The sequence below is a fragment of the Eleutherodactylus coqui genome, chromosome 5 (genome assembly GCF_035609145.1).
Source record: "Eleutherodactylus coqui strain aEleCoq1 chromosome 5, aEleCoq1.hap1, whole genome shotgun sequence".
Classification (NCBI taxonomy): Eukaryota; Metazoa; Chordata; class Amphibia; order Anura; family Eleutherodactylidae; genus Eleutherodactylus; species Eleutherodactylus coqui.
The window spans coordinates 12,733,905-12,758,129 of NC_089841.1; the positions used below are offsets into that span (position 1 = coordinate 12,733,905).

Sequence of the window (24,225 nt, forward strand, 5' to 3'; positions counted from 1 at the left end):
ATAATGGCGCCCTTCTAGTTACCACACGGCGTCTCCCTCCTGCCGGCAGTGTAACGGTTATGGCGCCAAAACCATTCCCGCGCAACCAAACCCGCTGGTGGAACACAACTAAACCCTACTGGCACGTGTCATGCGGCTGCTTCGTTCTGAGGCCGCTGATTGGCTGCCGGGTCTCCTGTATAGCTCCTCTTCGGCGGGCTCTGCGCAGTGCGCTCCAGGACGGCACGGAGGTGAGTGCGGGCTGGAGCCCCGTGTGGTCGGGCGATGGAGGAGCTCCGGGCGGGCCTTACCGGAGCGGGGCAGGAGAGTAGAGGGGGCTGCGCTGAGAAACATGTCCTCCGCTTGTAGCGGCCTGTAGACCCCGAGGGCCCCGCACTAGACTAGTGGGACACGTGACCGAGCTCCTGGAGCCTTACCTGTGGCCCCTGACCTGCCTGCTGGCCCGGACTTCTGGGGATGGGGAGAGTCGCCTGGTTACAGTGTTATTAGGGGGGCTGATGCTGTATTAACCCCTTCCTGCTGTACATATAGGACATAAGTCGGGGGTTTGTGGCTTAATGGCAATTAAATACCCTGAAAAGTGGTCAGAGGTCCCAAACAGCCCCAGATGAGCTGCAGGGCAGCATTAGAGGGGTTAAACTGATTATATATAGATGATACATTGTATTTACCTCCTCTGTCCAGTTCTCTCTCTCCCCTTGAACTTGCCATTGATAGCTCATGCAGTACCATAGTACTGCAGTAGATGGCGCTCACTGCACCGTGTTATAAAGCCCAAGTGGGAGTGGCTCCATGACAATCCATGTCCTTTGACTCCATTCACGGGGTATTGTGCAGGCGTACATCGCTCATGTGATATGCTGGTTATTACACTCCTATGAGCCGCCCGAAGGCCGAGGTCACACGGGCGGAAACCTAAGAATGTTGGCAGCGGAGCCGCATGGACATTCCGTGAGATTTCTGCAGCTTCATACCCGCCCTATCCGCTGCAGGTGAAGCGACTGCCTGCATTCTGCTGCGACCATCTCTTCCCGTAGAGAGGAGAGCCGGCAGCGGAAACGGCCGTACGATTGGCATGCCGCGGGTTTGGATTCACGCAGCATGTTGGTGTCAGCGCCGCTGCAGGTGGACCAGATTTTTGCAGATCGCATCTACTTTGCTGCTTAGTGTCGGGCTTAAGGTTAACGACGGACATTCGTCCCCTTGTGATCCCGGCCTTAGGGCTCAGTCACACCTACAACAGATCTAACATGGGGGGCAATGGGCATGGTCAGGGGTGACTGAGCCCTTAGACGCTATTCTGACAGGCGTTGTATTGAAGGGATCCTTATCAATGGGTAATTGCCAGGGACCTGCCGCACGGGACCCCGACAATCACCTGGTCAGCCGGCTGGCAGTGCTGCGGGCGGGGCGTGAGTCATAGTGGACGACCCCAAAGGGGGCCTAATTGGCTTCACTGTCATTGAAATCAGTGGGAGTGACGCCAGCCAGGCCACTTTAGGCGGCGACTACTATGACTCACGCCGCGCCCGCAGCACTGCCAGCCGGCTGACCAGGTGATTGTCGGGGTCCCGTGCGGCAGGTCCCTGGCAATTACCTGCTATTGACCTATAAGCTCTGGCATTATTTTACAGCATTAGTTATGCAGTTTCCGTTTTTTCTGCAGGTCGATACGATTATGATGACTCCAAAATGACGTAAATATTTTTTAGGCCTCATGCCCACGGCCGGGTCGGATGCCACCTGCCAAATATCACAGCAGGATCAGACCCGGCGCCCCCCAGAGACCCTATGCTCAGCTCCCCAGTCCTGCCGCGAGTGTCTCGTCTGGCGCGCATGCGCAGTGCATGGCGCTGGACTGTGATGCCGATTCAGCGAGTACTGAAGAAGTATCGCGGGGCAGATGGCTTCCATTCACTGCAGTAGAAGCCGTCCGTGTGATTTCCTGCTCAGGACAGAACATGCTGTGAATCTCCCCTGCGGGCAGAGAATCGCAGTTGATTTCCGCCCGTGGGGAGAATCGATTTACACCGCATGTCTATGGACGGAGTTTGTGGCGGGTGTCTGACCGTGAATTCGGCAGCCATGATCCCTCCGTGGGCATTCGGCCTTCGGCTTCTCCAGTTTTGCACGTATATATTTTGCATTGCGGCCTTTAAAGTCCAATAACCTTTATTTTTGCAGCGGCGGACCTCAGTAACGGCTCGTTTCCTGTGTGACCGGCTGTAGTTTAATCATTTCTATTGCATTTTTGGGAGGTAAAATGAATTTTAAAAAAGTATTTTCGCCTAGTTTTTATAGTTTTTTTTAATGTAGCCGTTGCCATGCAGGATAAAAGGTGTTCAGCTTATTGTAAGGTCATCACGGACGCAGCAATACCAAACGTGGGCTTTTCAATTACAATTTTTTTCTTTAACCCCTTCCCGCTCCATGACGTACCGGTACGTCATCGGGATAGCGCAAGATCATGACTGACCTCGTACTATTCCACAGCGGGAGCCGGCTGTCAGTCACAGCCGGCGTCCCGCTGCAACAGCGGGAGGGCATCGGAGATGTGCCCCGCATTGTTAACCCCCTTCCCTACCGCGATCTACATCGCGGCAGGGAAAGAGTTCACAGAGGGATCACGCTCCCTCTGTGTCTCCGGCCAGCTCTCGCGATGTCATCGCGAGAGCCCGGCCTGTCACCATGGCAACAGGCGTCCTATATTGCCTATGACTATGATCGCAGTATAAGCAATAAGGCTGGGCAGTAGCTCTGCCATGCCTTATCACAGTGATCATAGGTACAGTGATGTAAGTCCCTCAGAGGGACTCAAACTGTGTTAAAAAAAAAAAATGTAAAAAAAAGAAAAATGTAAAGAAAACCTTTTTTTTGTGCTTTTTCTAATAGTGTAAAAAAAATTAAAACCCCACATATTGGGTATTGACGCGTCCGTAACGACGTGTACAAACAGTTGAACACGCTTTTTATTTTGTACGGCAAAAAGCATTAAAAAAACCCGCTAAAAAACAGAGGAAAAATGCTAATTTTTAGCATTTTGCCTCCCAATAAATGCAATAAAAGTGATCAAAAAAGCCGTACATTCCCCAAAATGGTACCAATAAAAACAACAGCTCGTCTCTCAAAAAATAAGCCCCTATAGAGCTCCGTACATAGAAAAATAAAAAGTTACAGGACTTTGAATGCAGCTATAGAGAAAAAAAAAGATTTCCCAAAAAAAGGAGTTTTATTGCAAAAAAGCGTAAAAACCTAAAAAAATATAAGAATTTTGGTATCGTTGCAACTGTACCGACCCGCAGAAAAAAATTAGTGTGTCATGTATGCTGCATGATTAACGCTGTAAAAGAAAAAAAATCTATGGCAGAATTGATGCGTTTTCTCTCCCTGTTATCATTTAAAAAAAATTTAAAAAATTTTACAATATTGTCTATGTACCCAAAAGTGGCACCGATTAAAACTACAGCTCGCCACGCAAAAAACAAGCCCTCATACGGCCGCATCGACGGAAAAATAAAAAAAGTTTTGGCTTTTGAAAAATGGAGATGGAAAAATACCAAAAATCGCTTGGTCCTCAACGCCAAAATAGGTCATGTCATTAAGGGGAATGTCTCACCATTTTTTTATTTTCCTTTGATGCTGTGATCGCTCTGATAATACACTGCAGTACTTCTGTATTGCAATGCATTATCGCTAATCATAGCAAAGGTCAGACCAACCAATTGGCCTCTGCAGTTATATGGCAGAGGGCTGATAACATCACAGAGGACGTGCACTCCCAATGTGAGCCTTTTACATGCATGTAAGGGGTTAACAGCAGGTATCAGTGTTTCCCCGCTGTCAGTCCCAGCCGGCTATGGCCTATGGATGACTCTGTTAGTCCTCGCCGGCTATGGAGGATGACGTTGGCTTAAGTGCATCGTCCATTCGCAGGAGCGGTTTCCCAGCCAGGATGTGCATTTATGGGATAAGAAGGGGTTAAAGATAAACCCACTGATTTTCATTGCTGCCACCGTCCTTTCATTTTACCACTTACAGGGCTTGTTTTTATGCAGAAAAAGTCGTAATTTTCATTGATACCTTTTTGGGGTACACCTGAGTTTTTGATTATTTTTTAAATAGCATTTTTTTTTGAGGCAGACGGATGAAAAATCTGAATCCCCGTGCGGCATAAATGGCTGAATGTTCATCGTTCAGGTCATTATGAGCGCGGCAATACCGATTGTGTGAATTTTTATCTTTTGGTGTTTTGTTTTGTTTTTTTAATTTTAGAATTGTTTTGTGGCGAAATGTTTTTCTATATATTATAAGCTGCTCTCTTGGTGTTTTAAATGTTTTTTATGCTGATTTTTTTTTTTTTTGCCTTTTCTGGTTTCCCTCCTAACTTTTTTAATAGCAACTTAACCCTTTTACTTATTCATCAATGTTGCTGTCTGAGGGTTTGTCTTTTTGTGGGATGAAATGTATTTTTCCCCTCCATGAATTAATTGTACATGCTGGAGCGTTAAAGGGAATTGAAGAGGCGATCATTCAATTGCTAGCATAGTACACTGCATGACTTCTGTCTTAAGACTGTTATTCACTATTGGTTGTGGCATGGAAGGAGTTAAATGGTTGAGAACTGAGGATTCTCCACTCCCAGCCCATACAGCAGGACGTCTCTTCTTGGCACGGGAGACCCATGCCAGCTTGAATCCCTTAGCCCCTTAGTGACGGCGCTATCGTAAAACTACGTCCTGCTGTTGCAGGACGAGTATGGAGGGAGGTAGCGACGCTATCTCCCTCCATACAGCGCGGGCGTCAGCTGTTTATTACAGCTGACACCCACGGGCAATAGCCACGTTCGGCCGATCGCGGCTATTAACCCTTTAAATGCCGCTGTCAATTCTGACAGCGGCATTTAAATCCCCCGAACACACGGCCTCCCCGCGGTGAGATCGGGGGAGCCGTACAGGTGTCATGGCAGCCGGGGGCCTAATGAATGGCCCCAGGGCTGCCTTAAAGGGGTTGTCCCACGGCAGCAAGTGGGTCTATACACTTCTGTATGGCCATATTAATGCACTTTTTAATATACATCGTGCATTAAATATGAGCCATACAGAAGTTATACACTTACCCCCTCCGCTGCTGGCGTCCTCGTCTCCATGGCGCCGACTAAAGCTGCCTTCTCCTTCCATTAGACGCGCTTGCGCTGTGCGGTCTTCTGTTCTGTTGAATGGGGCCGCTCCGGCGTGCTCGCGCCGCCGAGGTCTTCTGTGCATGCGCAGACCAGCCGGAAAGCCCCATTCAGCAGAACAGAAGACCGCACAGCGCAAGCGCGTCTAATGGAAGGAGAAGGCAGCGTTAGTCAGCGCCATGGAGACGGGGACGCCAGCATCGGAGGGGGTAAGTGTATAACTTCTGTATGGCTCATATTTAATGCACGATGTATATTACAAAGTGCATTAATATGGCCATACAGAAGTGTATAACCCCACTTGCTACCGCGGGACAACCCCCTTTAACAGACTGCCTATCAAGCTATCCACACAGGGACAGGCTTGATAGACTGCCTGTCAAAAAGCAGTATGACGTAATGCTATAGCATTACGTCATACTGCAGGAGCGATCAAAGCATCGCATGTTAAAGTCCCCCAGGGGGACTTCAATGTAAAGTTAAAAAAAATCAATAAAGTTTTTTTAATTGTTTAAAAAAAAAAATTTAAGTTATAAAAGTTTAAATCACCCCCCTTTTGCCATATCTATTATTAAAAAATCTAAATCATAAAATAAAAATATGTATTTGGTATCGCCGCGTCCGTAAAAGTCCGATCTATCAAAGTAGTGCATTATTTTTCCCACATGGTGAATGTCGTCCGGAAAAAAAAAAAAAACGCCAGAAATGCACTTTTTTAGTTACCCTGTCTCCCAGAAAAAACGCAAGAAAAAGCGATCAAAAAGTCATATGTATTCCAAATTGATACTATCGGAAATTTCAGGACATCCCGCAAAAAATGAGCCCTTGCTCAACTACGTCGACGGAAAAATAAAAAGTTATCGCGCGCACAAAATGACTGCAGAAAATAATTGAAAAAAATTAAATTTCTTTAAAAAAAAAGTACAAGTACTACAGCAAAAACGATACTATACAAGTTTGGTATCGTAGTAATCGTACTGACCCATAGAATAAAAATATCAGGTCGTTTTTGTTGCAGTTTGTGCGCCGTAGAAGCAAGACGCACCGAAAGATGGTGGAATGTCGTTTTTTTTCCATTGCTCTCCGCTTAGAATTTTTAAAAAGTTTTTCAGTAAATTATATGGTACAATAAATAGTGCCACTGAAAAATACAACTTGTCCCGCAAAAAACAAGCCCTCATACAGCGACGGCGATGGATAAATAAAGGAGCTATGATTTTTTAAAAGGGAGTAGGAAAAAACAAAAATGGGGGAAAAAAGCAAAAAAGCTCCGTCACTAAGGGGTTAATGACCACTATAAAGGCGTATGGGCGGTCACTATGGGGCTCATTTCTGTTCTTTGACCCCTTTCTGTACATGAAATCCGCCATATATCCCCTTCATCTGACAGATCACACCTATCTCTTGCTGTGAGGGTCTCCCCCACAGTACACGCCCGAATTCCCTGTGAGAACAGTGAAACATGTATGTTGGGACCTAATTGATTTTTTTCTATTTTTTTTTTGCATTTTTGTCTCCAGATAATTACCTCTTGCCGTATTCTGCTCCAAGCCGCTAGCAATGGCGTACACGTTCCTAAAGAAGGAGATCATCTGCTCCCTCTGCTTGGCCATCTACAGCGACCCCGTGATGCTGCACTGCGGACATAGCTTCTGCAGCGGCTGCATCGAGACTTACATTAGTGAGCAGAGCTGTAGTGGCACATACCGCTGCCCGGAGTGCAAGCAAACGTCACAGACCAATGACCCGCTGGCCATCAACAGCAAGCTGCAGAGCATCGCTCAGAACTGGAAGTCCGTTGAGAATCACTTCCGTCTCGGGGAAGCCTCATGCCCACCTACTGCCTGCAGTATCCCAGCCCCGCCGTCAAAGCCTGCCTTCACTGTGAATCTTTTTTGTGCGCGAAGCACCTCGAGGTCCACAGCAAACAGCAGGAGCACTCGTTGGATGACGTCACGTCCACGCTGCAGAACAGGATCTGTAGCACCCATTGTGAAATCCTTAAGTTCTTCTGCCTGAAGGAAAAGACTCTCATTTGCACATCTTGCCTAACTGGCGATCACCGAGGTCACGCGGTGGAGTTGCTGGAGGTCGCCTCTTGTCAAAGAAGGGAGGAGCTTCAAAAGATCATGAACCACATGCACACTGAGGTCAAAACGCTTAAGAAAAAAGCAAACTGTTTGAAGGAGGTGATAAGCAGAAACAAAGAGGCGGCGAAAGAGTTAACCGCTGTGATCAGATCGTTATGCTGTGGCCTTCTGAATTGCATGCGAGAAGCAGCGGCTAACGTGGCAGCTGATATTAAACTTCAAGAAGCGGAACTCTTTAAGAAAGCATCAGATGAAATAGTTTCTCTAGAGATAAAGGAAGAACAGCTGTCCGAGGAGATAAGGCAGATCGAGGCTATGTGTAACCAGGATGATCTGGTGCTCCTTCTCCAGAACAAGCTCCACCCTAAGCTGCAGACGGTCCACCATGCCGGCTTGTCCTTCTTAGATGTCCGGTTTGACTTTCTGCTTGTCTTCCTTAAACTTGAGAAGAGTTTTAAAAGTTTAGCAAAATCCCTTCCAATGCAATTGACCTCTCAATGCCTTCACATAAAGTGGAAAGTTGACGTGCTGCTTAATAGCTCCACGGCGAGCAACTACCTCAGGGTGTCGGCCAACCGCAAGGCTGTGACCTACAGATCAATTACAAGCAACCAAAATAAACCAAAGCCAGGGCAATTTAAAACCAGTCACGTTCTCAGCGAGTTGGCCTTCTCTTCTGGACGACACTACTGGGAAGTCAAAGTTGGCAAGAAAGGCGTGAAGAGTGTTGGCGTCGCCTATCCCTCCATCATGAAGAATGGCCTAGATGCGTTTCTAGGTTACAACAAGCAGTCCTGGTGCCTGACCTGGAGTGAAGACTGCGTGGTGGCCTGTTACAATTCAGAGTGTCGGGAGATCGAGTATGACACATCCTCCATGTCCTCCGTGGCGGTGTGTCTGGATTACGATCTCGGCACACTCTCCTTCTACAGGATCTGCTCCCCAGTAGAGCTACTCTTCGCCTTCAGAAACAAGTTCACCCAGCCTCTCCATGCCGCGTTTTACGTGGTCAACAGCTGGATCAAAATCAACCCTTAAAGGACACACAGAGATAGTTCTATTATCTGGTCCTTAATTCGAGGGCTTGGGATTCCAAAAATGTGCAAACGTTTTAGAGGTTGTTGAGATACATTTCCCCATAGACTCCATATATGAGGAAGTCACCTAAAAGGGATATTCCAGTCATGACGAGTGATATTTAGGTATCCTGACCCTGATTTGTAGGGATCCATCTGGTCTAGGTGCCATGTAGGTAACTGGATCTCAGCCCCATTCAAGTAGCAATGCTTGGCCAACCATTGTGTTGTAGATGGGAACATTTAGCAACCAGTCCCGGCGATCGCTTACCGCATATTCTAGTATTGCTCTCATTAAATGGAATGTCTCTTGAACAGTTTTGGTAACATCATAGTCCCACTTTGCGGTAGAAAAATAAGTCCTGGTTCCTAGTGAATTAAAGGAGTTGATCAAGATTAGAAAACCATGGCTGCTTTTTTCTAAGAACAGCACCACACCAGTCCACAGTTTATTGTGATATTGCTGCTCAGTGCCATTCCCTTCAATAGAGGTGGGCTGCAGTACTGACAATAACCCATGGCCAGGGGTGGGGCTGTTTCTGGAAAAAAAAGCCATGATTCTTAGGGCTTATTCAGATGTCCGTATATCGGCTGGGTTTTCATGCCCGACCGGTATACGCTGTCATTCTCTGCAGGGGGAGGAGGTGGTACGGGCCGGCAGCAGTGCACTGAGCTCCCTCCCCTCGTCACTGTTTGCAATGGGAGGGGCAGAGCTAAGTTCCACCCCCATCCCGTCCCCTCCCATTGCAAACAGTGGAGAGGGAGTTTGGTGCACTGCACCCATCCAGCTTCTCCCCCCTGCATAGAGGGGCAGCGTATATCGGCCTTGTTTGAAAACCCGGCTGATGTAGGTACGTTTGAATAAGCCCTCAAAGAGATTGTCACTGGTTTATGACCTTTGGCTTGAAGCTGAGCTTTGAGAGAGGGAGGCGAACCATGCCAGCTTCTTCCCACCATCCTGCAGACTGACAGCTCTTTCCCATTTTGTGTGCAGGGAGAGCTGTCACTCTGCATGCTGTGGACAGGGACGGTGACAAAATCCCTTGAAATCTTTTATACTCAATTTTTTTTACAGTTTTTAAATTTAGGGGATGATACATCATGTGAGCGGGACACCCAGTCACGGCCTGGCAGCTATGTCATCGTGGTTGACGAATTAGTGCAGTAGGTTGTGATTGGCTGCCTGCTCACATGACCTATCCATGGGGATAATGTCATTGGACAGGGACGCAAACAGTCCATAGCAGCTGGGAGGAAACAGGGAAAACCCCTAATCATTAAAGGGGTTGTCCCACTAAATTACGTTTTGTCTTACCCAAAAGATCTAACTGATCAGTGCGGGTCCAACCGCTAGGACTCCCACCAAGGCCCGGGCCCAAAGTGTACTGCAACATATACAGCGCTAATTGCCCCAGTCATTTTAATGGGACTACTGAAGATAGCCGAGCGCTTGAATTCTCTTATCCCAGGCAGTCCATTAAAATGATTGGAGCGGTAGTGCGCATGCGCAGCACTTATTTCCACTTTAATTCCGTTTCCCTGCTCCAAAAACTGAACAGAGAGATGGAATTAGGACTGAAAGTCAACAGCGCTGTGAACTGAGCCTCGCCAGTAAGCGGAGGCCACCGAGCTGGTGAATGTATGGAGGGACTTCACCGAGAAGACTTGGTTAGAATGTCTTATGTTGGGGATTATCGTTTGTTCCAAGTGTTGCTGCATCGCAGCCGTTATGAATGTTGGAGGTAGTAGTCCCACTCTGATAAGGTTTCTACAACTTCACAGTGTTTAGATGTGTTACGTGGCATTAGCTTCCTCAGGATTACATTAAAATTGTAGCTTTTGACAGGTAAGAAGCCCCATCCAATCGTGGGGCGCTCTGTAAATACTGCGTTTGTCTGGAACAGAGTCTTGTTCTCTTCATTCACATCTACAGTGAGATTACCAGCGAGCCGGGCCTCGTGGGCAGCGTTAGGGCAGCTTCACCCCCCGGGTCATCGCTGCCGGCATTCAGCAGAAAATCTGCCGCAAATACATTGAAAAACTCAGCTTGATATCGCGCTTCAAACATGCGATTTTCCTCGTTTTGTGAGAAAGAGGCATCGCTGTACATGCGAGCTTCACATGCGTGGAAGAAAACAGCATGGTAATAATCGCGCTCACATGGCATGTGATGCCAGCGGGATGCCATTTATTTGCCTTCCATAGGAAAATCGCAGATGTAAATAGACCCGATTCAAATAGAATAGATCTCTGTGCGGCACTCAAATCCCAAAATGTATACAAGAAAATACCCCTGTAAATGCTGCCGAAATCGCACAGGATTTACAGCCGGTGGGAAGCCAGCCCTAGAGGTGAGAGGTTGGACAATAGGGTGGGGCTTAAGGGCATCCGGTGTAATTTTGAAAACCGGCTCTGGAAGTGATTGAAGAAAGACAATATCCCTGAATATTTCTACAAACTAAGGCTACACTCACACGGACGAGCGCGATATGGGCCAGAGAAATCCGGTATCGTGCTTGTCAGCGTGCGTTTTACCTGCGGATGCGAGGAGGTTTTTCATGCAAAATCGTCTCAGATCACTTCTCTGAAATTCTGATCCTCCGGCGCTTGTCTCTCATGCGTCAGAGCTTCAGCAAGTGTTTCCCCTTCGTACATGCGATGTGTCTGACTGTCCCGTTGAAAATAGGACAAGCAGCAATTTAATAAAAAATGTATCTCGTAGCATCACTATGAGGAAAAAACCGCTTCTGTATATGACGTTCATATATGCGTGTCTTGCACAAGATTCTCACCCGTGTGAATGTAGCCCAAGTAAAATATCAGGAAAGTGGCTGAAGTTTTAAGGGACATTTTACTACAAGCAGAATTAGACTTCCTATTAAGTTAGGTTTTCAGGTGCAGAATTACAAATGCTGCTCTGGGTGTGATTGGCATGATGTAATCCGGAGCAGATCAATGGTGGAGCAATAGCTATAAAAGTTTAACAAGATTTGTGAAAGTTCATTTTTTTTCTGTTACCTTTGTTTTATAATGTGATTGGAAGAAGCTTAGGATCCTGGGTGGCCTGTCGGCAGAGGAGGGGGCGTAGATGCAGCCGCTAGTCCCAGCACAGTCTCTACAATGACGTCTTTTTGGTTTGTGCTTCCAGTGTTCTCGCCCCTCTAATCTGAGAGCTTCTTACTTCATCAGGCATGCACACAACCTCTTCTGTATGTTGGACGCCCCATCTCCTGCTGTGTATTGTCACATGACCGCTCAATAACACACTTTTTCCTAAACTGTGCAGTAAAAGCTGAATTCTGATTGGCCGCTGTTAAATCTTCCATTTAATAGTTGTGTTATAATAAAAGTTTGTTCTAGCAGCAAGTGATGTTGCTCTTTTGATTGCGTACATTACTGAGTACTCTGTGCCCCCTCCCCTGTATAGGGAGCACATCGCGGCCGGCGTTCAGGGTATATCAGTGTAGATGATAGTATTCTGTCCCTTCCCCATCACAAGGTAGTCATTGGGCTGGATGTCAGACTGACTTATGTATTGATAGCATCTGCCATAGATTTCTGACTGCTAGGACCCCGCCGGCTTTTTGCACCTCATTATGAGCTGCTCTTTTTTGGGCCGTTTATACCCATATGATGAGCTGCTTATATAGACATCGGGGGTCCCAGTGAACCCGGGCAAAATACAGGGTGTCTCAAAAGCATGAAAACGCCCATATCTAATGATCCCCCCACCGATCAAGTTCTCCCCTATCCTGCAGTGGAAAGCATAATATCACAGAGACTCGAAGCCAAGGCCTCTCAGCACTGATGGGGTGAAAGTTAAAGGGGTTGTCCCGCGGCAAAACATAAATTTTTTTATTTACACAGACCCCCAGTTAGTCCACAGTAATGCCCCATGCATGTGTTATTTTTTTTTTTTTAATTCCTCTTACCTGGATCCCCGTTCTGCAGCTTTGAAGATTCTTCTTTCAAAGATGGCGCCGCGGGTCTTCTCCCATGGTGCACCGTGGATGTTCTCCAGTCTGCGTTGCACTGCCGATTACAGCCACCTCATTGGCTGATCGGCACCACGTGACTGAGGCGGAGCTACGTGATGACGCGAGAAGAGGGAGGAGCCAGGACACAGCTCGTGAGCCGGACCATCATGAAGAGGATTCCTCTGTGAGCAAGCGCGACTGTTCGTGCGACCAGAGAAGAAGTTTGATCGTCGCCATAGAGACAGGGACGTCAGCACCGGGAAGGGGTAAGTGTATAACTTCTGTATGGCCAATATTTAATGCACGATGTATATTACAAAGTGCATTAATATGGCCATACAGAAGTGTATAACCCCACTTGCTTTCGTGGGACAACCCCTTTAAAGAACGTTCACTCTTCCGTTCACAACTGCGTATCGATACGCAGGGGAAATAAATCGCAGCTTACTCTATTTGTCTGCGTATCCTACTAGTATGGGCAGTGAAGGATGTGCGGTCCGTATACATGCATAAATAAATCACACTGTATGTCAGTGATCGCATCATTCGTGGACATGAGTAATTCCATACTTGGTCCCTGCGGGCAGAGAGTACCGGCTGTTGTATGCATACACTCGTGTGTACGAGCCATGAGGATATGTTCACAAGGCAAAATACTGTTAGATGTTACAGTATGGGTTCCACTTCAACAGTGTCGCATGAATCTGCAGCTGAGGCACATATTTTTCCCACTGATCTACATATGTGGATTTAGTCCTTGTCCGTGTGTGGACTTGGCATCAAGAAGTGGCGTCCCTATTATCCCACCCACATATGGATTGTAAACCCGCACTGAATAGACTATACGGCGCAGATTCCCTTTAAGAGGAACATGAGTCTTTCTTGACGCGCATTCCACTTGTGTCTATGAAGGTACCCACCGGCTCATCTGTATGAAGGTACCCTCCGGCTCCGGGCTCATCTGTATGGAGGGACCCTCCGGCTCCGGGCTCATCTGTATGAAGGGACTCTCCGGGCTCATTTGTACGGAGGGACCCTCCGGCTCCGGGCTCATCTGTACGGAGGGACCCTCCAGGCTCATCTGTACGGAGGGACCCTCCAGCTCCGGGCTCATCTGTACGGAGGGACCCTCTGGCTCGGGGTTCATCTGTATGGAGGTAGGCTCCGGGCTCATCTGTAAGCAGGGACCCTCCGGCTCCGGGCTCATCTGTATGGAGGGACCCTCCGGCTCCGGGCTCATCTGTATATAGGTACCCTCCGGCTCTGGGCTCATCTGTATGAAGGGACCCTCCGGCTCCGGGCTCATCTGTATGAAGGGACCCTCCGGCTCCGGGCTCATCTGTATGAAGCTACCCTCCGGCTCGGGGCTCATCTGTATGAAGGGACCCTCCGGCTCTGGGCTCATCTGTACGAAGGGACCCTCCGGCTCCGGGCTCATCTGTACGGAGGGACCCTCCGGCTCCGGGCTCATCTGTACGGAGGGACCCTCCGGCTCGGGGTTCATCTGTACGGAGGTACCCTCCGGCTCGGAGCTCATCTGTAGGAAGTTACCCACCGACTCTGGGCTCATCTGTATGAAGGGACCCTCCGGCTCCGGGCTCATTTGTACGGAGGGACCCTCCGGCTCCGGGCTCATCTGTACAGAGGGACCCTCCGGGCTCATCTGTACGGAGGGACCCTCTGGCTCGGGGTTCATCTGTATGGAGGTACCCTCCGGCTCGGGGCTCATCTGTATGGAGGTACTCTCTGGCATGGGGCTCGTCTGTAGGAAGTTACCCACCGACTCCGGGCTCATCTGTATGAAGGTACCCATTGGCTCCAGGCACATCTGTATGAAGGTACTCTCCGGCTCCAGGCTCATCTGTATGAAGGTACTCTCCGGCTCCGGGCTCATCTGTATGAGGTACCCTCTGGCTCCGGGCTCATCTGTATGAGGTACCCTCTGGCTCCGGGCTCTTCTGTATGAGGTACCCTCCGGCTCCGGGCTCATCTGTGTTCAGGTTTATATTTTTAATAGATCCATCTACAATCCCATAAATGGATTCAAAGACATGCCAATTGCAGATAACTCAAAAAACGTTAACAGTTGCCATTTGTATCACTCTGCCATGCATTTAACGGATCCGTCTTGTGGAGTTAGGTGTATGTTCACATGTGGTGGGAAATGGTGCAGATTTTCCATGCATCGGTGATTCTGGCAGGGGGGTTTGGTGGGGATTACTCACCTGTTCTCCCCACAGGCTGCAGAAAGGGATCCAGCACTCCTAAACTGCTCCAAATGACAACCGTGGCAGATTCGAGCAGTTTCTGTGCTTACCGGACCCAATATGGTGACAGCGGTTTCAACTCATGGCCTCGGTCACACTGGAGACAACCTCTTCCTGTCTGGCTGGCACCCAACTTCGGGTGTAACGGGGGGGCAGACAACAGTCCGCTGCAGCGGACCGAGGCATTAACTTCACCCTTTCAATTTTGGAAGTGGAAACATCTGCGGCATTTCTGCTATATGTGAGCATGTAAGGCTAAGGTAGAAGACATCATCCCATGTAAGGCTAAGTTACAGATGACATCATACCATGCAAGGCTAAGTTAGAAGACATCATGCCATGTAAGGCTAAGTTACAGATGACATCATCCCATGTAAGGCTAAGTCACAGATGACATCATCCACGTGTAAGGCTAAGTTACAGATGACATCATCCCATAAGTCACAGATGACATCATCCACGTGTAAGGCTAAGTCACAGATGACATCATCCCCGTGTAAGGCTAAGTTACAGATGACTTCATCCCCGTTTAAGGCTAAGATACAGATGACATCATCCCCGTCTTAGGCTAAGATACAGATGACATCATCCCCATGTAAGGCTAAGTTACAGATGACGTCATCCCCGTGTAAGGCTAAGTTACAGATGACATCATCCGGTGTAAGGCCGAGTTACAGATGAGATCATCCCGTGTAAGGCTGCTTTCACGTAACAGAATTTACCATTGTGGAATTAATGTTACCGTAACGCCATTTTCAGTTCTGCATCAACAACTGCAGGTTATCGGGGCGGAATTTCCCACAGGATCACAAATTCTGAGGTGTCTTGTAGAAATTCTCGGCCCTTGTGAGGGCACCCTTAGCATTAACCCCTTGGTGAGCGGCCTATTTTACCTTAAGGACCAAGTGATTTTCATTGTCACACTGCAAGAGCCGTAGCTCGCTGACATAGTCGTATGAGGGCTTGGGTTTTTTGGGACAAGTTGTTTATTTAAATGGCCGCACTCTGGGGTCCGTATAATGTGTTGTAGAACGTTTATTACATTATTTTGGAGGTGAGGTGGAAAAACCGTCCGGAAATTCCACCATTGTTTTGGGGTTTTGTTTCTAAGGCGTTCACCATTCTGTAAAAATAGCAGATAACTTTATTATGTGGATCGGCACATCTAGCTGTTAGAGCAGGAGCCTGACTGTTAATAGTCAGCCAAGCCACTGCCTTAGGCCTCGTTCACACGAGCGTGGTTTTAGCGTATTACAGACGCGAGAAAAGATCGCATCCATTAGAATCAATGGTTTCCTTTAGAACCGTTTAGATGAAGGAATGTTAGATGCGCAAAATCCTCGCACCATAAAAGATAGAACATGCGACTACAATGCCGGCAAGGTCCGCGGTGAGATGATCGGACCTGACCTATCTGGTGTGTGATGATGGGAGTTTCCATAGACTCCTATGGCAGCAGGATAACACGCACCTACTGATCGATCGCGTCAACAGGCAATTTCACTGCTGATTAAGCTCGAGACTTAATATTGTAGCAGGAAATCACCCCTTCTTGCGATTTTTAGTGCAGTATGGCCGCGATCTTTTCACGCACCTATACTGCGCTAGAACCACGCTTGTGTGAATGAGCCCTTAAGTAGTATGTACAGATTTAAAGCCCATCAATTAAAAGGCGTATTGGCCGTCACTAAGGCCGCCTGCACACGGCAGAACTGGAATCCATATGCGGGAGGGTAATCCAACCCTGACCGCGGCTGGCGACCCTGCGTACCTGTATTTTCTCTTTTATGCACAGCAGATGGTCACGGCGGGCCGCCGTCGGACTTAAGCAGTAAAGATTTTAAATGATTTTAATGTTTATTTTTCCCGCGGTTGGTGTAGCGATGACGCGGATTCCGTGACCTTGACATTGCGAAAGGGCTGCGGGTCGGACGGCTTCCATTGACTTCAATAGACACTGTCCACACGGAATCCACGCAAAAATAGAGCATGCTGTGATTTGTTGTCCGCCCGTGGAAAGCACAGTTGGTTTGCACAAGTGTGCAGGAAGAATCATATTTCCATAGAAATAGCATGTAACGAATGGCGTTTGCTGCGGGTCCGCCATGCAGACGCTGACTGCAGATTCCGCAGTGCAAATCTATTCGCGGCCAAAGGGGTTAAAGGAGTTGTCCAGCCACACAGGGTAAAAATTTTTATAATGCTGCTGCTTCCCTTTCAGTAAGGATAGTAACAGACAGCATACAGGGGCTCAAACCGGCCAGCAGATCAGCTGGAATGTCAGTTTCTTACCTTAGATTCTGATCTTCACTGCAGCTTTCAAAGATGGCGCCTCTGTGCTGCCTTCCCACAATGCTCTGCGCTCTCCCTCTTCTGTGTGCGCGCTCCCGATGGTAGTAAGAGACATGAAAAGGCAGGATTTCCCTCAGCTCATGTCCTAGCCCCGCCCACGACACGCCCACCTCTATTGAACTGCTCTACAGTCTCGCCCCGCCCCCTGCTGCATACTATAATCAGAGGGGGTGTGGCCAGGGGAGACTGCGTTATACACTCATGTCAGGATGAAATCCTGGTATGAGTGTAAATAGCAGCACAGTGTAGATAGTGAATGGAGAGGGGCAGGGGAGAGCCCAGAGACAACTCTCCTGCAGCCCCCCACTGCAAGGCTACCTACTGCCCCCCCACCCTGCTAAAGTGAAACAAAACATTTCCCCACACACACATGCCCCCATAGTGCCCCTCCCACAGCGACCCCCCCCCCCCCCCAGGACTTCTGACAGCCACTTGCACACATCCATCCATCCATCCTCCCCCCTCCTCTCCCCCCCCCCCCCCACGAGAGCCCGCCCCTCCTCTCATTCTTACCTTGGAGTTGAAGAGCCAGCAGCCACGCCTCCCCTGCAGAGCTGAGCTTCCCAGGCTGAAGTTCTTCTGCACATGCACAGAGCTGTGCTGGAGAGGCGCGTCCCCGGTCGTCCCGACAAGAAGAGGAGAAGAGACTTGTCGGAACCAGGAACCATGGCAACCGAGGAGCAACACAGGGGGGGGCAGCCAAGAGGTAAGTGAATAACTTCTGTTTGCCTAATTTACAATGCACAATGTATATTACAAAGTGCATTGTATTGGGCAAACAGAAGTAATGAGACCTAATGTTTATGGCCGGACAACCCCTTTAAGTTCAGAGGATGGTCACACAACAGTCATGGCAAACCAAACAACTATTATCACAATGCCTAACTTGAATTGCCCTTAAGAACCAATCAGATCACTTCTAGCATTCTGTAATCTCCGCTGGAAAAACGAGAGCTGCGATGTGATTGGCTGGGAGGGGTGCGGACTAGAGAACGGTGAGGAGGAGAAGATGCTGCAGCCGTCAGGACAACCGCTGTGTCAGCAAAGGAGGAAACTGCTCCAAATGAGCAGCGGTGCATGCTGGGTAACGTAGTCTCCGAGCGCTCTTCCTGCCGGCCAGCGACCTGTATTAGATGACGTTTAGGAACTACGTTTCCTAGAATGCAAGGCGGCGACGAAGGTGTCTGAATAGCCGGTAGTGCCGGGGACTTGCCAGCTGAGATTGTTCTTCATTTCTGAGCCCACATCGTCACACCCCGGGAGCTAGGACCGGCGCCCACACTGAGGTACATTGAAAAGAACATAGGCTGTATGTATAGAGCCACCAATCAGATCCGTGCTTTCATTTTTTAAGCGACAATGGAAGCTGGAATCTCATTGGTTGCTAGGGGCTATAGGACTGCCCTCCTTTCAGCTGTTATACATACTCCTCTTCCTAGCAACCAATCAGACTCCAACTTAGAAAATGATTGGTTGCCAGGAGCAACGGTCCTGTCCTGCTAGAGTAGGCTCTGGGCTGTCCTATCAATAAACTTTATTTACACAGGACACAGATGTAGATAGAATTGTAAAACACAGTGGAAAATGTGTGTGTATATAAGGATATAGTCATAAAGCCGGACCCAGCGCCATATCTCAGTACTGGGGTCCTATATGTAAATAACAATGGCGTACTTTGATAGGAAGGCATGGATGCCCTACGTGCTGGAATGACGCACAGACACCTGGGAGCCCCGGAAGATGGATTTCTATTTTGTGTTGTGGCCCCTATAAGAGAGTAAAACCCAACTGTAACGTTGTGGAGTAACCTGTGAGAAGCAGAAGCCGCTCTCCGTGCCATCTTTACGCCCCGTGGGACCGCCGCTAGGACTGTAGTAAGGAAATCGTGCTGGAAGCGGCCTCCTTCTGCTGCGATAGGGGCCGATCATCCAGGAAGTCATCACTGTCGTCTGCAGGAGATTCAGGGATCGGTCCGCATTGAGAGTCCCTGGAATGACCACAGCACCGATGAGGAGACCGCGCCAAATTCCAACCCAGACGTTCACGCTAAAGTCAGCTTCGTCTTCTCATTGTGTCGTCTTACTAGTAATTTGTATCTGCACTGAATTGGCACTTCGCCATTCACTAACGCCATCCTACAATGATGTCGTCAGCCCTGACCACACTGACGAACGGCTCCATATACGTATATGTCGTAGCAGAAGGAGGCCGCTTCCAGCACGCTTTCCTAATAATCACGCTATTTTTTTAACGTGAAAGTCAGAAGAACTCTCTTTGTTAACGAGGCATGGCACATTTTTGCGATGCGATAAAAACGAAGGCTCCATAGTGAAACAAGGGAAATAGAATATCACAGATCGCAGAAACATAGAGCACGCTGCGATTTTTTTTCTAGCAAGATCGAATCAGTGAAAGCATCGCTAAAGTGATCATTGAAAAGCATGGATTTCCTAATCATGTTTTTTTTTTACTCTCGCATCGCTGGAAGATTGCGCAAAAGCTGCCTGAGAGCTCATTCAGACGGACTACAAAATCAGCTAGTGCTGCGGAAAATCATCTGATTGGAAGATCTTCTGCAGTGCTAGTTGCAAGGTTAAGAGCCATTCACACGCCAGGACTGACCAAACAGATGTGCTGCTGGAGAGAGATGGAGGGAGTCCCCGGGGGAACCTTCTCTCCCTCCCCTCTCTCTCTCCCCACATGGCTGCAAATTAGAGAGCGAGGCAGTTCCCTGGGATAGGACAGCACCCACACCATGCTCGGACGCGTCCACCTCCACAACAAATGGACAATTGAGATTAGGTTATACCAATACCGGGACCGTAGAAAATGCCTTCTTAAGGCGAGCAAAGGCTTCCTTAGCCTCAGGTGACCAGACATTCACCTCAGCGCCCTTCTTGGTAAGGTCCGTCAAAGGTTTGGCCATAACTGAAAAATTCCGAATTAATTTACGGTAAAAATAGGCAAAACCTACAAAACGTTGCAACGCCTTTAAATTGGTGGGTTGACACCATTCAGTTATGGCCCGGACCTTATCAGAATCCATCTGAATAGCAGAAGGCGTTATGACATACCCCAAAAACGAGATCTCTTGGACCCCGAATTGACACTTCTCTAGCTTACCGAACAAATGATGCTTTCGAAGACGAGAGAGCACGACACGTAAATGACTTAGATGTGTCTCCCAATCGGGGGAGAAAATCAAAATATCATCCAAATACACTATCAAAAAAGTAGCCAGAAGATCATGAAAGATGGTGTTCATAAAACCTTGAAAAACGTCCGGGGCATTGCATAAACCCAACGGCATCACTAAATACTCGAAATGTCCGAACGGAGTATTAACCCTTTGCAATCCAATTTTCGATTCAGGGTGTCCTACGGGGCTTTCTCTTTCTGCCATTATACAATGGTGCCATCTGCTGGCTAGAGCCAGTACTGTGGTATCGGACATGCTGGAGAGGCCCCTGACAACAGAGCGGCCAGTAATCTACAGTAAAAATACCCTGCCGGACGTCTTCCGACAACTGAGCTGTACAGCCTTCAAATCAGAATGTCTTTAGACGTCAGACAGTGGATTGGAAAGGGTTAAACGCAGTCTTCCATTCATTCCCTTCTCTAATCCTAATCAGGTTGTATGCTCCCCTGAGATCAAGTTTGGAGAACCATCTGGTACGAATAACCTGATTAAGGAGATCGGGGATCAGCGGAAGGGAGTATTGATTCTTAACCGTAATCTTGTTTAATGCTCGATAATCAATACAAGGCCGGAGACCACCATCCTTCTTTTCCACAAAGAAGAGCCCAGCCCCCGCAGGAGACTCAGAGGGACGAATATGGCCCTTGGCCAAACTCTCAGTTACATACTTCTTCATGGCCTCCCATTCAGAAACTGGAATATTGTAAATTCCCCTCTTGGGAATCTTACCCCCAGAAAAAAGGTCAATTTTGCAATCCCATTCCCTATGAGGGGGCAACACTTCTGAAAGTTGCTTAGAAAATACATCAGCAAACTCTTCTAAATATTTTGGCAGGCCAGTAACCACACAACTGGAAGAATGCAGTTGGACGGATGTTAAATGATCTCCACAGCCCGCTCCTCACTGTATCAACTCAGAGGTTGCCCAATCAATAACGGGGTTGTGAAGACGTAACCACGGTAACCCCAAAACGATATCAACTGATAAATTCTCCATGGCTGGAAACGAACAGGTCTCAGAATGTAAAGGTCCTACTGAAAACGTTAGTTCAGGTGTAGTCTTCTTAAGGAGCCCAGCAGTCAATGGGGTGGAGTCAATTCCAGAGACCAGTATGGGAGGAATCAATTCCCGCAATTCAGGTGCAAATAACTTAAACTCCAAATTCACAAAATTGGCAGCCGCCCCAGAGTCGATGAATGCATGACCATAAATAAGACAAGAACCAAACCCAATGGAACAAGGCAGAAGCAACTTAGAAATACCTGGAAGTAACTGAGCTCCTAGGCGATCCCTCTGGACATCACCTAGGAGCAGGAGTTTTCCTGCGGCTATCTTCTTGTCACAGGTAGCGACCCGATATCCAGGATCCCCGTAGTAGAGACATCTCCCGTTCTTTAAGGGGAACGTTTTGCGATCCGGAGGTGACATATGCCCCAGTTCCATGGCTTCAGTATGGTTGCCTGGTAGAATGGGATTCTGTTCGTTCTGTGCGAGGGAGGAACTACCAGGTCTGGGATTAAGTCTGGCCCTAAGATGACGATCAGCACGAACTGCTAAAGTCATGGCAGTCTCTAATGTCTTAGGCTCAGGATGAGACAACAGCAGATCCTTAACTGACTCTGACAACCTGGTGAGAAATAAATCCTTTAGGGCCCGGTCATTCCACCCAGAATCAACACAGAACTGTCGGAACTAAGAAAAAAAATCCTCGGCCGCACCCTTGCCCTGCTGGAGATTTAACAATTTAGACACAGCATAGCCAGCATGGTCTGGTTCATCATATATCTGACCCAAAGCTGCAAAGAAAGGATCCACGGACTGACAAGAGGGTGAATCAGGTGGTAAAGAAAAAGCCCGATTTTGGGGATCACCCCTTAGTCGAGAGACAACAATACCCACCTTCTACACAGACCACACCCCCTTTATACCTGTGCATTGATAGGGTTTCCAGGAGCTGGCCTCAGGTGCAGGACATTAGCAACCACTCTACCATAATGTAAAGAGCGTCCCTTAAAACATATACTGGACATACCCATTGCAACCAACAAGGCTAGCATGTCTAAACCTCTCGCGCATGCGCGGGTCTTATCCCATTGTCTCGCGTGAACAGCGGCACCCCTCTGTGTTGGAGGCCAGCATTGCTTAAGCCATGGAGTCAGCCGGCGTCCCAATAGTCAACCGCGCATGCGCGGGACCTGGTCCACTCTCTTGCGTGACAAGCGGCATCTGTCACAGTCTGCCGAGCCATCCTCCACTGCTTCTCACTCCTAAGATTAATGATAATAAACAGTGCCAAATCCCATTTGTATCAACTTTTGGTCCCAATAGTGGACGTATTTCACATATTGTTAAAAAACATTGGTCCTTACTTCAGAAATGTCATCCTGGGGTAGAGGATTTTGAAGCACCTCCTTTACTATCATATTGTAGGGGTCCAAACATTGGGGATAAATTGATGCTGACTAATGCCCCAAGTGGTCAATTACCTTCAAGACAGATGGCCATTTTGGGTAACAAAACTGGATGTCTCCCTTGTATGGGTTGCACCAGCTGTGGCAACCTAATCAGGGTAAATAAATTTTCGCACCCAGGTACGGGGGCTACGTATTTCATCCATAAGAGATTCACATGCCTCTACATGATCACTTGCCCATCTTGTTTGATCTATATTGGAGAGACGATCACAGAGGTTAAAAATGTATATCGAAGCATAGGAGCACCATAAGGATCAAGAATATGGAAGCTCCAGTTGCAAAACACTCCATAGAGAAGGGCCACTCAGTATGCCAATTTAGGTTCCGCATAATAGATGGGGTCCTTAGATCACTTAGGGGTGGGGATAGGGAAAGGCAACTTAAATTACTTGAACTGAGATGGATTGTCACCTTGAATTCCTTACTGGTCTAAATGTTGAACACAACACAACTCTGTATTCTGAGCGCATTGAGCGTTCGGCAACAATCTGAGATGATCTATTTTGAGATGAGTAATGTGAATCCTCTTTGGAGGAACGAACGCAGCGTTCCACATAACAATGACGACGTTGGAGAGGTGCGCCGGACATGACGTTCATGTCCTTAGATGGGTAACAGAAGTTGCCCGCAGTGGAACACAAATTGCATTCCACTAAGCGGCCGTGATGACGCAGAATAAGCCACACCGGATGTGACATCTGGATCCAGTGACCTCCACACTAGAGTAAAAAAAAAAACAGGATTAGGAAATCCATGCTATTCGATGTTCACTTTAGCAATGCTTTCACTGATTGGATCTTGGTAGAAAAAAAATTGCAGCGTGTTCTATGTTTCTGCGATCTGTGATATTCTAGTTCCCTTGTTTCGCTATGTGCCATGCCTCGTTAACAAAGAAAGTTCTTCTGACTTTCACGTTAAAAAAATAGCGTGATTATGATTGTGGTCGGCAACAATGCAATGCAAGATTTTTTGCCCGCATGACCGGCCTGATAAAATCATGTGTACAAAGCTGCGATATCGCCCTCGCCCCTGTGAATGAGGCCTCAGGCTTGTTGTCTCCACTACAGTTGGCATCAGCCGCTGTAAAAGCCATTAAACGCATGCCAGTCTCTCGTTGATTGGCACTCATTTAAATGGCTGCCGTTGGCCCATAGATACCGCACTGACGAGGAGATAGTCTGGTATTATAGCTGACGGCGATGTTGGGAGTTGTTGCTGAACTACATTTGAAGACCACAAATGTCCAGCTAAGTGATGACATCACAGCGCCTCCGCTGGCCACAACCGGACCTATCAGCCGCCATCACAGTCAGTGGATACGGTCTGCCTGTCCCATGACAGTGCTATGAAGACGTGGAGTAGAAGGTAAAGGTGGGTGAAAAGCGTCATATGGTCCAACGCCAGCAGTGTCCTCGTCGTTGAGGCCGGACCTCCAACTGCAAGAGACGGGGGGGGGGGGGGGGGGGGGGGGTTCATAAGAAAAACCACTGATTACAAAATCTGCCCATAATTACTATTCCGCGCTCGCACATGTGGTGACTGTCGGGCTTATTCACACGGACGGATCTTTCACCAGTATTTGGGAGGCAAAACCAGAACCAGGTCTAAAATAC

General features: G+C 48.1%; 1 protein-coding gene across 1 annotated transcript; it reads left to right on the plus strand.

The window, feature by feature from the left end:
- Positions 1-7,005: 7,005 nt before the first annotated feature.
- Positions 7,006-8,304, plus strand: LOC136628694 (tripartite motif-containing protein 60-like). Its single transcript, XM_066604798.1, has one exon. The coding sequence runs from the start codon at positions 7,006-7,008 to the stop codon at positions 8,302-8,304; it is 1,299 nt and encodes a 432-aa protein (XP_066460895.1).
- Positions 8,305-24,225: the final 15,921 nt, after the last annotated feature.

What these genes read in the sequence shown, in the direction of transcription:
- LOC136628694 (XM_066604798.1), top strand. Translation starts at nt 7,006, where the DNA reads ATGCCCACCTACTGCCTGCAGTATCCCAGCCCCGCCGTCAAAGCCTGC.